Source organism: Phaethon lepturus, unplaced genomic scaffold (genome assembly GCF_000687285.1).
Source record: "Phaethon lepturus isolate BGI_N335 unplaced genomic scaffold, ASM68728v1 scaffold3130, whole genome shotgun sequence".
NCBI lineage: Eukaryota > Metazoa > Chordata > Aves > Phaethontiformes > Phaethontidae > Phaethon > Phaethon lepturus.
The window spans coordinates 18321-35246 of record NW_010509646.1 but is presented as its reverse complement, the minus strand read 5'-3'; the positions used below and the strand labels follow the sequence as shown (position 1 = coordinate 35246).

The following is a 16926-nucleotide window of genomic DNA, read 5'->3' as shown; positions in this document are numbered from 1 at the left end:
TCGCTGTATTGGGCATCACTTGTTCTTGTACATTCCTTTGTTGGTATTATCATTGTTGTTTCCTTCTCTCTTTCTGTCCTATTAAACTGTGCTTATCTCAAGCTTATCCACGAGTTTTTTTTCTGATTCTCTCCCTCGCCCCACTGGGGGAGGAGGAGTGAGAGAGCGGCTGCGTGGTGCTTAGCTGCTGGCTGGGGCTAAACCACGACAATAACTCTTGCTTAACCAGCTCGCACTTTAAAAACTCCTACAGAAACAGAGCCTGCGCAGACGGTAACCACCATGTAAAATAGTACAAGGCGTAACTTCTCAGCCCGATTTCTTCCCTAGACAGTTAATTCCTCAGAAAGCAAATCACTTCATTTGTCGGTACTTGCATCCAGAAGTAATTCATCAGGAGAGACAGTGCCTCTGGGATTTGGCAAGGAAGCCTGACAGCTCGACCGGCTCCAGGTGTGCAGCCAGCAGAGCAGCCGCCAGCGACGTTACCATGCCCAAGGGGAACCTGCTTGACAGCCAACACAAATGCTGACCCCAAACCACAGCAGAAGGGGGTCTCTGGTGAAGGCCGCTTGACCCAGGCTGGACCCAGATCAGGGCTGAGGAAACCCCTTTGGAAAATTGACAGCAAAGATGCAGGTAGACCGTACTTCCCAGGCATCCCCACGCTGGTGGGCTTGGACCAACATGCCACTACAATTCACGAACCTCGACAATTCATGTCACAAAAGTACTTTTGTTAAAACCCGAGGAGTACATAAAGGTGTAAAGTGACATGCATTTTTAAGAGTTCTTCAAAAAAATGCGTTCCAGTGGATTTTAAAAGCACACTGAAAATGGCAATTTCAAATTGATGTTGAACAACCGGAAGCTTTTCTGCTGTGTTAAGAGAAATTTTGAAGCCCAAGTAAGTATTTTATATTAAAAGCAGCATTTTATTTCTAAATTAAACCTGATACTTTCTCCTTTCTATAATAATTCAACAAAGCCAAATTTAACTCCATAGCGAACTAGTTTCTGCTCAAACTCATCAGCTTCACGGACCTACTTTATTCTACCATATCATTCCCGCTTTGGACTGAGGTCATAAAACAATCAAAACACACAACTAAAAGACAGTCAGCCTTATCACTTTAGGATTTTGATCTGCTTTGACAGATGCTATACAGCAAAGAAGAAAAAAGACACTAAATGTCTCAAATGCAATGAAACCTAATCCTAAACACAGCCCGAAGACCAGGAATTTCGGCCAATATTCAGTAAAAAGACTATTTTGCTAAACAAGTTCAAATTGTAACGAGCAGCTTTATTTTTTGAGAAGCATACAGAGCCTATTAAAAAAAATAATCCCATGTTAGGTCTAATTAATTCAGAACAAGGATGCCTTCAGTATGGTTTGCATTCCAATTCAAATTACCTGAGGAGCTGAATATCGCCATAAGAAAATTAAGTTTTCTTTCACAAAATTATCTTTGTTTCACAGTCTGTCCTTTTTTTTTAATTTTTTTTTTACCAAACAAATAATTTTGAAGCTTGGAACTTACCCAACGTTGAAGCTGGCACAACTATCAAATGGGGACCCCTATTGCCCTCTTGGTAGAGATAAGCTAGAAATGCAATAGCTTGAATTGTTTTTCCTAAGCCCTAAGAGAAAACAAATCCATTTAAACAAAATTTACAATCTGTAGAACAGAATAGCATTTTGTACTCATAAGACAATTACACTGTAGTCAATATTAACTAAAGATTACAAATCTGCATAGAAAAACTGTTCTGTTTAACTGTTGAAACTAACAGAAACATAGAAGATAGGGGCTCACTACGAATAAATGCTGGACAAGCAGAATGAGTTCTATTTATGGGCAAGGAGCTATTAACATGAATGGTTTGAAGATAATCTGTTGTGGTAGAAACTGCTTCCATTGCATCAGAAGATACCATGTGACATGTAATTATCAGTGTCCATGAATCTTAGGTTACTTTTGAATTTCAAATTCAAAGTGAGAGCTCAGAAGCTTCTAAACATTTGGAGGAAGTGTTTGGAATTCAAGTTATATTAGCTAAAACAAATTACTTACAATTTGCTTGATGTTTCTAGGAAATGAGAGAATTTAACAAAGTCATTTTCGCAAAACTTATAACAATTCTTAAATAACCAGTGTCATACTTACCATTTCATCAGCCAGTATGCCATTCAATCCATGTTTATGCAGCAGTGCTAACCAGTTCAAACCAATCTTCTGGTACGGCTTCAGTTCCAAACTGTCAAGAAATCAAGCTTAATGTGTTACCATCTTTTAATTTTTTCTCCATGAAATATGCTAATCACAGAATGTAAGTTTAACATTGCCTGTATTTTAATGTACTCCAGATCTCCTGGTGTAGTGAAAACCAAATCCAACTTTATTTAATGGGTTACCTAAATACCAAAAAGAGCACCTCACCTCTGAACTTTCTAAGTAGTTTATCTAAATTTTCATACATCTTAAATGATCAAAATGAACATTACAGTAAATACCTTTCTTCTAAAATCAATGATTCACAACCAGTTAAAAGCAGTTACACAACTGGTAATTTTTAAAATACACAAAAAATTAAGTGGCATTTAGCAGCTGCATCACTATGTTTGCTCTGTTATACAGTTACTGGTGGTGTCTGCACCAAACAAAAAACCAAATATACACAGCCCACAAAACACACCCAATAGCAAGTCACCTAGTTCAGCATTTTTTGCCAAAGAAGAAACATCACTGATAAGCTCCCTCCAAGCAGTTTGCTCATCCGCTCAGGTTTTGACACAGCTGATAATCCTTTTGCTATTTACCACTAATAAGTCTCCAAGTCTAATCCAGGTTGCTACTACAGCCATTGCCATTTCACCCCTATGCTTTTTAACCCTTAGGATAATGCCCCCACTATATCCATTTTCATTCCTTTTAAGATCTTTCTTTATTCCCAATATCCTTTTGGAGATCCTTACGAATCTACCTCTCCAAACTAAATCCTTCCCCCCGACACATCCCCGGTGCCTCTCCCACCGGATACAGAGTTCCAGATCCTTTTGTACATCTGAACTTCCTGACTGAGGTCTTCAGACCAGTTGATAAACTTTAGAAGTTTTCTCAGATTCATTGCAATTTGGCATCTTTGAAATACAAGGTCTCCCATTGCAGAAGCAGTTTTGTTTGAAATAAATCGCTAACTCATAATCCCATCACTGATGGTTGGCTTCTACGTTCATCAAAAATTGCAGCAAGTAAAACAAGGTATTGAGCACTGTGGCATCTTTTTGGGTTTATGTTCTTATCCTCCTTACCAGCTTTCCTTATACACTAAAAACATTTCCTGGATTCCCTCAGGTGTTGCACATCACTACCTAGTTCACCGAGAGCTGCTAAGTGTTAAACATTTGCAACTCTACTTTCAGAGACTGCAGTTTTGAAAATCTCAGTCTTCAAGTACTCCTTATTATCCAACACGCCTGTAAAGTATAAAAAAGGGAAAGATACCTCTGATTCAGAATGGAGGGTTGCTCTATGTTCCATCCGCACCCTCCGTCTTCAGTAATCCTGGTTACTTGTTTTGTCAGTTTATTTGAAATGTCTTCACATTTATTCATGAGTTTTAGAACCACGTCCCTCTCCTTCAGCAGTATCTTGCAATTCCACACTATGTCTTCTGACAAGCCAGTAGTCTTAGTCATTTTTGTAAACTGCAAAATAATTTAAAAAAAAAATACTATGAGCACTGGCAATAGCAGCAAAGGTGCCATGATGAAAATCCACAACTACTGCAGGCAGCAAGTAATTCAAGTAGCAGACAGCAACAGCATCCCAATCTCCTCTCAAAACTTCCAATAGTCCACTGCAAAAAGGTCATCATTACAGTTCCTCGCCCTGTAAAACTTATCTTAAACTGTATCTTAAAATAAAAGAGAAAATTTCTCCAAGGAGTTTCTAGCGTAAAATATAGGAGCTTTAAACTCCTAAAATTTTCAAGGGCCAGCAACACACAGCGCAAAGCAAGCTTTGAAGGCCAGGCCCTCTAAGAGAGCAAAACCACAAAAGGAAGAAAAAAAAATGTACTGATTATCATCAGATGTCCTTTTAAGCAATCCCTATTAGTTACTGAAGATACAAGATGTAAGCATAATGTAGGCACCAAGGCAAACCAACCTATGAAGAAGGCTATTAATTTTTTTTATTAATCTGTCCAGAGCTCAGTATTACTTGGTCCCAGTTCTAACTGTACCACAAACAGCACATTCAACCTGGACTTATGCAGGTGGGGGCAGGGCAGATAAGAAGTTTCCCAAAACTGTGTCGGTTTTTTGTGGTCACCAGGTACTGACAAGACCAAAAGATGAGCAAGAATCAGTTCATTCTTTTCAGTTCTTCAAGTTTCAGTGTTGGAGAATTTCTTCACGAAGCCAAGACTCACCTATACTCTTTTTTTCTTGCAATGAACCTGACCTCCTGTGAAATCTATGAAACACAAACTTACACAAACCTGCCAGGTCATTAGCCCTTGCCGAACATTTTCCACTGGCAGCACCGTCATCCTGACGATGTTTTAGCACCATTCTGTTTCTCCAGTTTTTTGCACGTGCGTGCTTCAAGTCAGTATTATCCTCGTTTTACAGAGGGACAAACAAGATAAAACACACAAATACATTTTCTGAATGTCATAGTAAACAAGCTGGCAGAATCTCAGTGTAAATGCAAACTAAGACAAGGCTGTCCACCGCTCCTCAGTGCGCCTGGTTTAGCCTGTATTCCCTCCTGTCTTGGCCGAGAAGATATCTTTAAGTTACTCTAAGTGCTCTGCCACCACGTCCTCGCCTTCTCAAAACAAATGTGTTCCCACCTTGACCAAGGCTAATTTCTCTGCTGCTTTGTAGTTTGAGTCTACTACTAAGAGCAAAGGTTGCTTCACTCATGCTTGCCAGAAGATACATCTAATCTAACACCAATTTTTATTTTTTTAAATAATGGGTCCATGTCACAATCCTTCCTACTTCAATCATGAACTCATGCTTTCTCCATGAAGTCTTGGTCTCTTTGTTGCTACCTACAAGTCCCATTCTCACAACCTTGTGCCAGCCACAGACCTACCATGTGACACCATGTCTTTAATGAAAACTCAAATTTTTCTTCCCCCCCTCCCCTTAAAACTATAAAACATTATTAATTTTGACACAGAAGCCTTACCCCCATCGCTTTCTTCCCCAAGCCCACACTAGTTACTTTATATCTCCTTCCTCTAAACTTTGTATCTTCACTACAATACCGATATTCTCGGGTTTAGAGACAAGAAGCCTGAAGCTGTGTCAAAACACACCCTTCAGGCCCATCAGCTTCTCCTGGATTCCATGCAGGGCTGTCTGCAGAAAGTGCAAAAGCTTCTAATAAATTTATTTCTATGGTAACTGAGGTCACATTTGTAATTACACTATTTTCATACATATTTTTACAGTGAAATAACTTTATACATAAGACAGACATCTTCCTTTTTTATTAATAGATTCAAAGAATTGAAGAATACAAGATCTTTTGGAATTACCATTCTTTCGTTAAAATGAAAGTAATTTCCACACAGACTTTTCTGCATTTTAAAATCAGGGATCTGGTAAAATTTAGCACAAGACTTCACAGGCATATATCCTCCTGGAATTCCTTCCAAAAAAAAGAAGGGGTCATATGATCCAGTTATTACATGTTAAATAACTGATCAATATTGCCACAATGCAGATTAAAAGCAAGCTTTGTTAAGATGAACTGCACAAGCAGGCTATGCTTTGCCTCAAAAAAAAAGAAATGAAACAAGTGATACCCTCTACTGACAGCCTGCCGTTACGGTTTTGGGGGTTTTTGGTTTGTTTGTGGTTTTATTCCATTTAAAAAAAAACCCAGAAAATTGACCAACACTCATAGGTTAAACCAGGCTAAGGCACACACGTCAACACTTGCGAAAAAGTTTTCTAAATAGACACCTCTAGAAATACAGAGAGACATAAAAGAACGTGATTTTTAATAGGCAATTAAAAAATTTCAACATTTGTTTTGATGCCTAAAGCTTCAGTTGGCATGATTATAAAACCTGTAATCTATAAATAAGGGCGTGGAGAATGAAGCCATCTGTTATTAACAGAAATTGTATTGTTTCATGTCAGCACATTAACATTTCTCTCCAAGTTACAACAAGAAAAACTTCAGCCACTGGTTTACATGTGAAACACAAGATGTTACCATGTCATGCAGAAGACGAAGCAGATCCTCGGGTGGCCTTTGGTTTACTAGAGGTTCTGACACCCTCCCAGGTTCATTATTTTTTTTCAAATGAGGTACAAATATGGGAGATCATCACGGACAACTGAACGCATGAGCTTCCACAGCACGCTTTAAAGAAGGGTCCACTGGGGGCTCAGGCTGCAGCAGTGCCCCACAGAGCATAAACACCACGCCGGCACGCTCTGCTCGGGCTTACTTTACACCACTTGAAGGTGATTTAGGATTTCACTTTACTGCTTACAGGTGAAAGTTAGCCTCAACCTCGACCAACAAATCCCAGTTCCACTTTAAGCAGCTCCTATTTCTAACCTGATGCATTTGCTGCTTCCCTTCAGTTTGCTTTGGTGCAAGGTGCTAGTGGATTTCTGCAAGTTTGGGTTTTGTAGCAGTTGTGCATGTGCAGTCAAACAAAATGAGAGATGATAAAAAAGCTGAAGCTACCCTCCCTTGAGTTTATATCTCTTGGCTCGTATACTGTTGCAGTATACAGAATATAATGGACAAGTAAGTCCATCTTTGACTGCTCAGTTCTCCCATTCCCGTAAAAGTGATAAGCTAAATATATGCTATGTCAGAATTTCTATGTAATATTTTGCGTGAGTCCATGTGCTCCTTAAGAATTTGCAATTTTTAAAAACAACACATTGTTTAATTCACATAAAGTCTTTATATGCTAGAGTAGGTGGCTTATTTTGTGATAGAATAATGCCACGAATGAGAGAAATGAGAGGATACAGCAAATCTTGTACAGATATATATGTTTCTATGCTAAAAGGAAATTCAAGCAGTTAACGATTATAAACCTTAAAAATAAGAAACTAAATAGCATTAATCTCCCTCCAGTTTGTACCCCTGCATTTACCAGAGGCAGCACAAAATTGTATTGGGCACACACGACAGACTAAGGCACAGAACACCTCCCCAGGCCCCAAAAGCTCAGCTGGGCTCCTTCTGGAGCCAGTTTTGGCTCTGCCCTTGTTTCTTGGTACACACTGAACACAGGCAGGTATTGCCGTTACGTGACCATGTTTACAGCCTGTCTGCTGAGGAAACAGCGCCAAGAGCTGCCGTTTCCAACACTGGCCAATTCCAACAGTCGGGAAAAGAGAGCACTCTTAAAATATAATTAAGTGCCAATGAGTTTTTTTAGAGGAGTGAGGGTGAGGAGGAAGGGCAATGGGTGCCCAGAAGTGCTTCCACCAAGGAAAGAAATCACGCTGTCTGCTGTCCCATGATGTGTGCCAGTGGGGTGTCACCAGGGCCCCAAATAAAAGAGGAGAGGAAGGTGGGAAGCCCTTCCAGGGGGAGGCATCTCTAACAGCTGTCTGTTTACTAACGCATGTCTACCCTGATGAGGTGTAGAGCATGAAGCCGGTTACAGAGCAGGCCTGCACCGTAAGCAGAAAATGTCACCGAACACTGGCCCCTTGCACAAAAGCTACCTAAAACACGACACCAGACCAAGACCCAGCAAGGCTGAACTTTCCTCTTCATCCTGTCCTGCAGTCTGCTCAGAACTCTTCTTTGCCTTGCCCTCCACAGCGAGTCGTGTTCTCGGTGCTCCTCCCTCCCTCTCAGCCCCACTTTCTGCTGGCCAGCCTTTAGTTTGCCTACCCCTGCATCCCCATTTGCTCCCCTTGTGTTATAATCCTCAATTCCCAGCAGGGAGGAGCTGCTCCTCACGAACTTCTGCTCCGGCATCTCCCATTTGGGCATCACACCTCCTCTTCTGTCTCAGCTCCACGCTTGGGCTTGCTTCTACAGCACAGGCACCTGGGACCACCCTCCCAAACCTTCTGCCCTCGGAAAGCAATGTGCAATTTTAAGTTGTGAATATGAGGAGCACTCAGAAAGGCACGCTCTCAGAGCACACATTCCAATCTATTTTCTTAGTATACTCTCCCTATGCGCAAAATGTATTCTGGAGAGAGGCCACCAAGTCCTCACACAGAGAAGCATCACTTCTCCAAATGAGGAGATGGACACCTAAAGCCTCAAGGACATATCTGATCACTCTTTATGCAAGTTAGTGTTTGAGAGGAGGCACTCCCAGCCAGTCATCTCCAGCACTGAAGACGGGATAAAAAACTACCCTCCTGGAAAATCTAGTTGAGCTACTGTATGGGCATTTCTAAATTGCCAAAGGAATTAATCCTTGTGAGCAATTATAATATTATAATTATAATATTCATTCAGCTCTCTCCATTTATTTTTTGAGAATCATGTTTATTACATATTTTTTTGTGTACTTTGTTACCAGATCAAGTTAAACACCTGTCTTAAATATCTGCTCCAAAAAATATGTATTTTCAAGCATTCTTAGTACCTTCACAAGCTTGAAATTCGTTTAAACCCACCTGAAAAAAAATCTTAGTCCAACTTAAAAAGCTTGTCTAGAATAAAAAAAGCCATTTTAATTTATGTTTTCCTGGAATAAGATGTTCAGTTTCCAAATGAGTAGGCTTTAGTCTTAATCTCAGGTGGAGAGCCTAAAGGCTCTTAAAAGATGTCCCTCAATTCTAATAATGAACAAGTGGTAACAACTTCTACTGCTTTACACTGTGTTACAAAAGATGCCATTACAGTAAAAAGAGACCTGAAAACTAAGCCAATTTCTTTAATGCTGAAACTGAATCATCTCTCTCCATTATTCTACCACTCTTATTAATTAGTAGGAAAAACACTGGGTCACTGAGCTACTGGATCTTTATAAACAATTAAATCCACACTGATACAAAGCATCTGCTAAAATCTGCTGCAAACTACTACTCTAGGCAAGTATTCACAATACTACATAAACATGTGGTTGCTGACAGCAGTAATCTTTATGAAAGACAAATTTTGAATGCAAACAGGCCCATACAGCTTTTTTTCTATTAAATATTTTACACAGAGAAAAGGAGAACAGCCCTGTAGCAAATATTTCTGCAAAGAATTAAGCTCAGGCAAAATCCAACAGGTTTAGAAAGGAATAGCTGTATGACAGATGTTCTGTGAGAAGCCAAAGGCTTGGGGCAAAACGTATTTCTTTTGCAGCATACCTGCACCTTGTCATTTTTTTCCCAAGTATCCTCCTCTTGTCTCCCCCGCTTGCAACACAACATACAAAGATCATTTTGTTTTCCTTAAAAATCTGTTTAGTATCTCTTACTGTTTTGTGGTAAAACATTTCACACATCAAATAATAAATGCTATTGTTTTACACATATTGCAGAAGTTCTATTCTGCTCTGAAAAAATACAATCAGATCTTGCATACATCAGTGGGGGAGGTTTCAGAACACATACTGATGAAAAAACATACCAGTTACTCCGTAAGCGGGCCTATGCACAAGTTACTGCTTTAAAATCCAAAGCACTAATAAATTAAACCAAGAAAATCTGCTGTAAAGCACTTCAAATTTCTTACCAGGACATTATTCTTATCAGGTCTGATGTCTTGCAGTTAACTGAAACTGCATGAAATGTGAAGGCAAACAAACCAACCATGGGAAACATTTGAAAGTAACATCCCAGTGACAGTAGATAATCTACTTACCAAGAGATACCGTTTTCCCTTCTGTTGTGGATTGTGCTTTAGCCTTCTGATGCTTTACCTTTTATTAATAAAAAAACAGCAGTTTGCTCCACTAAAAAATGGCTGCATTGCTCAGCTAGCAAAACCATGCTAGAGACTAAGCTGCAGTAGATTAAAGAAAAAGACAAAAAAAAAAAAAAGACAACAACTGTTTCTTGTATGAATCTGAAAATATCCATGCTGGCACCTTCAATCATGGAGCTACTCTGGAAGCTGCTGCTATTCAAGTGTCTGCAGTAAAGGTCCTGCCACATTCTTGCCTCCTGCATGGGTTTTCAGCTACAGGAGCTGAGAACAGGCTAGCAAACACCTCCTTCCCAAGTGAAAGCTCTAATTTCTTCTTCTGCAGTGAAATCAACCAACTTTCTACGTTACAGAGTGAGTGACAGTAATGTCAGCCAATCAGCTTGAGTTTTCCAGGAAAATCACCCCTTAGTTCATTCAAAATCAGGTCATATGACACTATTTGAAACGCTATTGGCTTAGGAGGAACATAGCATTTTAGCCTAATCAGGATAAGGCCACCCATCTAAGCCTCCCTAGGCTGAAGCCACCTTGACTCTAGGCAGGCTGGGGATAGGAAAAGAAGAATGCAGACCTACCAGAGCCTCCCAGCTGTTAAAGGGCCGGAGCGCTATTATCTTCTGAGCCTTTTTCTGTGAACACTGGGGAATCAAAGTCAGTTCACTCGGGGAAGCATCCTGGAGGAAGCTGAGGATTTTCGCTTTGTAGCCATCCTCCATCACCTCGTCGCTGCTGCTGTAGTCCTCATCAAGGGAGCTACCACCGTCTTCTGAAGCTGACTCATCCTCCGAGTCTTCTGTTTCTCTTTTAGTACTCCAAATATTCTTTTTGCCTTTGTCCTTTTTCCGAAAGCCGTTCTGCTCTTTCCCAGAAGATTTCTGCTTCGGCTTCTCTTTACTCTCGTCACTTCTGCTGTTGGCGGAGGCTTCGGTCCAGTCGGAAGCTTCACTTTTGGGAGGAAACTCCATGCCTGTGCATGCAATATAGAAGGCAACAAGTCAACACATACTGGTTAAGGGCAAATTAAAACCCACAGTTCTTCCAAAAATAAAACCTATATAGATTTAAAACACAATTCTAGTATTTAATACACAACTCAACAGCAGGCGTTACTACGAGAAAAAAGGAGCAAATACAATGCAAGCCTGTTTACAACTTGTAAATAGTACCAACTATTTACATGTTATACTTATGTGAGTATAAGATAACTATTATTTACTTACATACTTATGTGAGTATAAGATGAGCAATGCTAAATTGTATACCGCTCAAACAGCAGCAGGTTTTATGCAGCTATCTCAAAATACAGATGATCAATGTTATGTAGCATGTGTGGGCTGCAGAAACTCTGAGGTAAGATCAGATTGTTTAAGAACTCTGATGTATCGCTGGGATGAGATACCAGCCCCACTCTGCCCGACTGCAGAGATATTAATTCTGTTGATTTCAGAAAACAAGCCTACTTGCACCAGGAAAATTATGTATTTTTTCCATTGTAATGCATCTCAGTACAGCGCTAGAGGTGTGAGAACAAAAACACGCACCTGCTAAAGAAACTGGAAGAACGAGGTATTTCCAACCAAAATAACCCTACTGCCTTAAAGTAAGATAGATGTTATTTAACAGAATGTGAGCAAGTCATTTTCAGAATCTTCTTTTTGGAAGAAAGCACTTGCAATGCTTTCTTTTCTGCCCAATCGCAGCTTGCTGTTGATTGGCTCCAAACCCAAGGTCTACCTTCTCAGAAGCACCAGCAGTAAGGACCCAACCTTGTGCATACTGATAGCTCTCTCCACTTGAGAGGAATCCAATTATGAACACTATCGTATCCCAAGAATACTTAAAATAGCTGATACAGCAAAATATATACATATCTGACAGCTGCATAACACTCTGAAAAGTAATTAACTCATTAAATAGTATTTAAGTTATAACTTGCAAATTTACCTGGAATCACGGTTCTTGCTTCCTACAACACTTAATGTGCTGGTATTTATAAATTGGCTGCATAATTTACAGCCCATTTCTAGTATTGTTCTATTCCTAGAATGTATTTTAAAAGGGATAAAACAGCGTATGTCACTTGTTACCTACAGAGCTATTTGCAATTACTGATGTACAAATCACTCCAATTAAAAAAAAAAAAAAACACAACCAAACTTATTTTTAAATAAGCAGGAGCAGAGCAGATGTCAGCTTCGACACACTTCAAAGTATATTTTATGATATGCCCATAGGTAATTACAACTTCTTCTGCAAAACTGTACAAATATATTTTTCTCGGCTTACAGAGCAAAATATGAAATAATCATGACACTTAAAAATACAGAAAAATTGAATTTCCTTCTTTTACACACCCCTTCATACTAATTTCAAGTATCAATGCAAATTTCTAGACAAAGTGCTGTCAGGACTGTCACTGCTGGACCTTAAAAAGAGTTATATCGCAAGTCTATTTATTTTATCTTGGGATAAAATGGATTATAAATCTGTCTTTACCCTCATTGTCTTCTGCAAATACTCTCAGGGCCTCCAGTGCTTCATGAAACACCCAGTTATGTTCCTGAAGAACATCTCTCAGTTCCTAGTAAATTATAAGAAATTTGGTATTGTGGTAAGATAAGCAAAAGCTACATTTCTGTACATAATAACATTAAGGCACTAACACTTAATTTCAAGTGAACAAGGCAAAGAAAACCCCTATAAATCAGATGATTCAAAAGAAAGGAAATCAAAAGGAAAAAACCCTTCAGTTTACCCTTGTATGCTCAGTTTAGGCAGAACTGCGCTCCGCTTTTCAAAAGCGTAATAACACACACAAACAGGCTTTGCTTCCAACAATTTAAAGCACAGTATTAAAATGCCCTGCGCAGTTGCTGAGTATCTTCAGATACTAAACTAATACAAAGCACACAGTATATCTAGTCATCCAGTGCAGAAGAGTGTGAGAGAGAGGGAGGGATAATTTCCCTATGCATTTTTATAGTAGGTCATCAAATTTGACTACACCAGGCTTGTCACAGGACCAAAAAAGGTAGGATAGAAGTTCCATATAGTCCTGATCACATCCAAGTGCTCTCAATTCAGGGCAAGTTACATTGCAAAAGCAGCAACAGCAGAGACCTTCCTAGCCTGGGCTCTTTGCAACTCTGCTTCATTTGGACTATGAACAGCTGCAATATTCTTAAGAAGTCAAAACCTGATGTGCCATCAGGAGACATTGAGCTCACCTCCTTATCCAATCCAGGGAATGTATTTTGCAGCTTCTTCACAAGCATCTCTTGCCTCTCCCATTGTCTTTGCGGTTCTGACTCATCCAACTACATGGAAAAAAAAAAAAAAAGAAATCTTGTTAGATTTAATGTAAATTACAAGCATGAAAACAGAAAAAAACAATTAAAAACAATCAAACCTGATTTATATTACTTACATTCTAAAGAGCAACCCTGAATAACAAAAGTTGTTAAAAAAAAAAATCCAAGTTGTAGAAGTGATTCCTCATACAAACCCAGTGCTCAAAATAAGACCAAAACTTTTATAAGCATAGAAAATGTCTTCAGTCATGAAAGACTGGCATTCTTTATTCGATAAGCCTATACAGTGCAAAGTTACATACCAAAATATAAATCATTTAGAACTATCTAGTTTGTATTTCTTTAAAATAAAAAGTTAGTAGTGATTCTGGATGATATTTAAGGCAGAAGATGACAGGGTTAACTGTCAGTCAGTTAGGTTAGATTACTAAGCAAGCAGTATTTAACCCACCAGAGTCTATAAACATGTAAATTGGTGTGTTTATATGAAGATTTACAGGTAAAAAAATCCACAAATACTGTATCACAGCACCATGGAGTCACATCAAAACCTGGAAAAAAGTTTGCATCAACAATAGCTTCTCTAACAGCTACTAGCAGCCTGCAAAAAGGGAGGTTTCTTATGAGTGCCAAAACTTCTACATGCCACAAGCTGCTCTGTTGTGTATTCACCACAAAGAATTATGCAAGTTTCTTCTCAGAGTTTTGAATGCAAAGTGGTTACAGATCTACTTATCTGCAGCAGAGATGCCAACAGGTTTGATCAATATTTACTTCGCTGAATGATGCTGTTTGCTGAAAGAGCACAAACCAGATCACCCAGAAACACTCAGAGTAACAGAGGACATGGTTCCTTTCACTCAATGAGCCTATGGCATTGTTAAGCGTACAGCTACACTACGTACAATAGCTGGCAAAGTATGCTCTAGTCTTAGGAACCAAAGGAAAAGCAAGAGCTAGAAAAAAAGCCCTACAAGTTTTCTCACTACGATTCTCTATTAAGAATTTTAAAAACTCATGCTTCAGCTTTATTTTTCCCAATCCTTCCCCTCTTAACTGTAATGGAACTGTTAAGCACAGAAATCAAACTACTGCATGCAACCAGGTCCATTGTTTGCTAGGCTGGCTGGGTAATAACTCAGTAAAGTCTCCTTTGTAACCTAACCCAGAGATTTGGTGAGGAGGAACAAACCCAGACCCCAGCAAATCTTGACTCACAAAATTCACAGCTCTCCTCCAGGAAGTAGGGGATTATCCAAGTAACCGGGATGCCTGGGAGCTGGCCTCATGACAGCACTGTAGGACTGGGCATTAAGATCTGCCAAATACCAACCTGAATGCACCAGGACCATTACATAGTTCCTATTTATCAGCATAGGTCAAAGTAATCATTACTTTAAACGTAGCCAATTTTAAAGATTTCCCTAAGTTATAGTTTCAAAGAAGTTCATAAACAACATCACTCCTATAAGACAGAAGAACAGTAGCAACAGATGTTGAACTTCATCTATCTGAGGAAAAACAAGGAATGATCTGATGAGGCAAGGCGATCCATTGCCTGTATCTCGCATGTTCACAAGAACTGAATGGTACTCAGCTCCTTACATACTGTACTGCTACCTGCCATCAACCACTTCCACAAAAGCAGCGAACAAGCTATTGGGATCCAATACACTAAAGAAGAAAGCAGGTCATTCCACTCAGAACCACCAAGAACGAAGTAGAAAGACTTGTTCAGATGGCGAGATTTGAAGTTGACAGGATTTTCTGATAAAACACACCAAGTTCATGACATCACTGTCATTGACCAAGTCAGATAATTCCACTTATTTTACAATGCATAAAGAGAAAAAAACAGTACTTACATAATTAGCTTTTGGCTTTTTGGTGACTTGCTCATTTCTGTTTTTGCAGTTTGTGGGAGAACTTTTTAGTTTCCTTTTACGAGAAGCAGCTTTAAAAAGAATTGAGGCAGAAAAGAAGAATGTTACTTTCATTAAGTTCACCCCAAACAGTAGGATCATTCAAACCAACACTACAGTAGCTACTTAATAACAGCACAAGATGTTTACCAGCCTCCATAATACTTTCCTATTATGGTCCACAGATACACTGAAACTTCAAGCAAAGCAGCTGCTTCAGAGTACATGTTTACCTCTAAGTTTTCATTAGCAGTTTGGCAATTAATCAAGCAATTACCTCTCATATATAACAACTGAAATAGCATTTTTTTTTTTGTAATTGCCAAGTGTTTTTACACACAAATTGCACAAAGATATATGTCTGTCCGTTTTTATTCATGCTACCTACTTTTGGAAAATTGTTATTTAATCAAAGCTGAACCTCAGTCGTGCGTTGGAATATGTACATCACTGCCAATCTGAAAGTGCTGACTGATTTCTGGCTCAGGTGCACACTGAAGAGGTTACCATCAAAGAGTTTTCAACATTAAATCCAAATGTCAAAGAAAACTATGCATATTAAGTCAGTGATAACTAAGTATCAGTGATAACCATATTACTTATGAATAGTTCATATGAGCCAGAACTTTCTGAATATTTTGGGCTGCTGGTGATTATCAAGAGATTATCATCTTAGCATTAAGACCTGCCCAGTCAGGTGCATTTTCTGATTGCCACCGTGCACAGCTCACGAAGGCAAGAACACATTACGTCTATTTCTGCACATTGGCTTTGCTTGAAGCAGCAACTGTTACCAGACCAAATTATTGGAAAAACTCCTAGTCCATGATCTGAAATAGTACCGGAAGTTAAATCTTTTTTTGAAGAGTAGGTGCCTGCAGAGCTTTGAAGTCTGATACCAGCATCTCTGGCCAACCTCCTCTCCCAGACTGCCAAAGGAGACCAGTGAACAAGCACACACACACGCACGTAAAAACCAGCACGCTTGCTTTCCAATCCAAAAGACTGCCTGGATGATCAACATAGCTTTAGTTGTGGAAAATTAAGTAGCCACATCTTTGCACAAAAAGACATTTTGTGTGGAAATACTTTCAAATAAATTTTGTACTAAACTCATTCACTCTTTCTGACATCATAGAGGTGACATACAAATATCTTTAAAGAATACATCATTAAAACATCCCAAAGGCAGAAAAGTAAGGCATCAGCAATTCTTTCTTAAATGAAGGATCTGGCAAGAGATACCATAAAGCACTGATAAGACTTTTTTCCAAAAATCTATGTATTTCTATATATAGGTATAAATGTATACAAGAGGCACAGTTCAAAGCATCCAGAGAATGTGTCAATGGAGAGGAAGCAGCTCTCCTTCACCATTCAGACCTTGACCTTTCTGGTCAAGAACCCTTTTTAACAATACTGCCAGGAAATGCCAAGCTACTAGCTTAAGGCCGAGAAACGTGCGTTTGTCTTGATATCAAACTAAGGGTTGTCAGGCTGCCATTGGGTAAAGCACTAGAAGTCATGGAGGCCTCATGCTATTACTGCTTAGTCTCAAACAAAACTGCATTCAGGATGGATAATTCTGAATGTTAACAGTGACCTTGCAAACTCTTTGCCCTAAAAAATGCACGGGCTCCATGTAAGAGTATTTCAAAGATCTCCTTCCTTTGAAGTCATGGGCTAAGCACTCAACAGTCTTTGAAGAAAGCCAAATTGTGAGCAATTTCAGAAGCAATTAAACTGTAGCAAAGGATATGGGTAATCGTGGGTCTCAGGAACCTATCGACAAAGAATTAT

The 16926-nt window shown here is 39.2% G+C and overlaps 1 protein-coding gene across 1 annotated transcript in view; it reads right to left on the bottom strand.

The window, feature by feature from the left end:
- Positions 1-16926, bottom strand: part of SMARCAD1 (SWI/SNF-related, matrix-associated actin-dependent regulator of chromatin, subfamily a, containing DEAD/H box 1) — a 44724-nt gene that overhangs the window by 9616 nt on the left and 18182 nt on the right. Inside the window, exons 6-12 of the mRNA XM_010296269.1 lie at positions 15070-15158; positions 13121-13210; positions 12390-12474; positions 10469-10860; positions 3510-3712; positions 2172-2262; positions 1545-1644 (exon numbers count right to left, since the gene is read on the bottom strand). Coding sequence (XP_010294571.1) covers positions 1545-1644; positions 2172-2262; positions 3510-3712; positions 10469-10860; positions 12390-12474; positions 13121-13210; positions 15070-15158 — 1050 coding nt within the window. The remainder of the gene's footprint in view (positions 1-1544; positions 1645-2171; positions 2263-3509; positions 3713-10468; positions 10861-12389; positions 12475-13120; positions 13211-15069; positions 15159-16926) is intronic.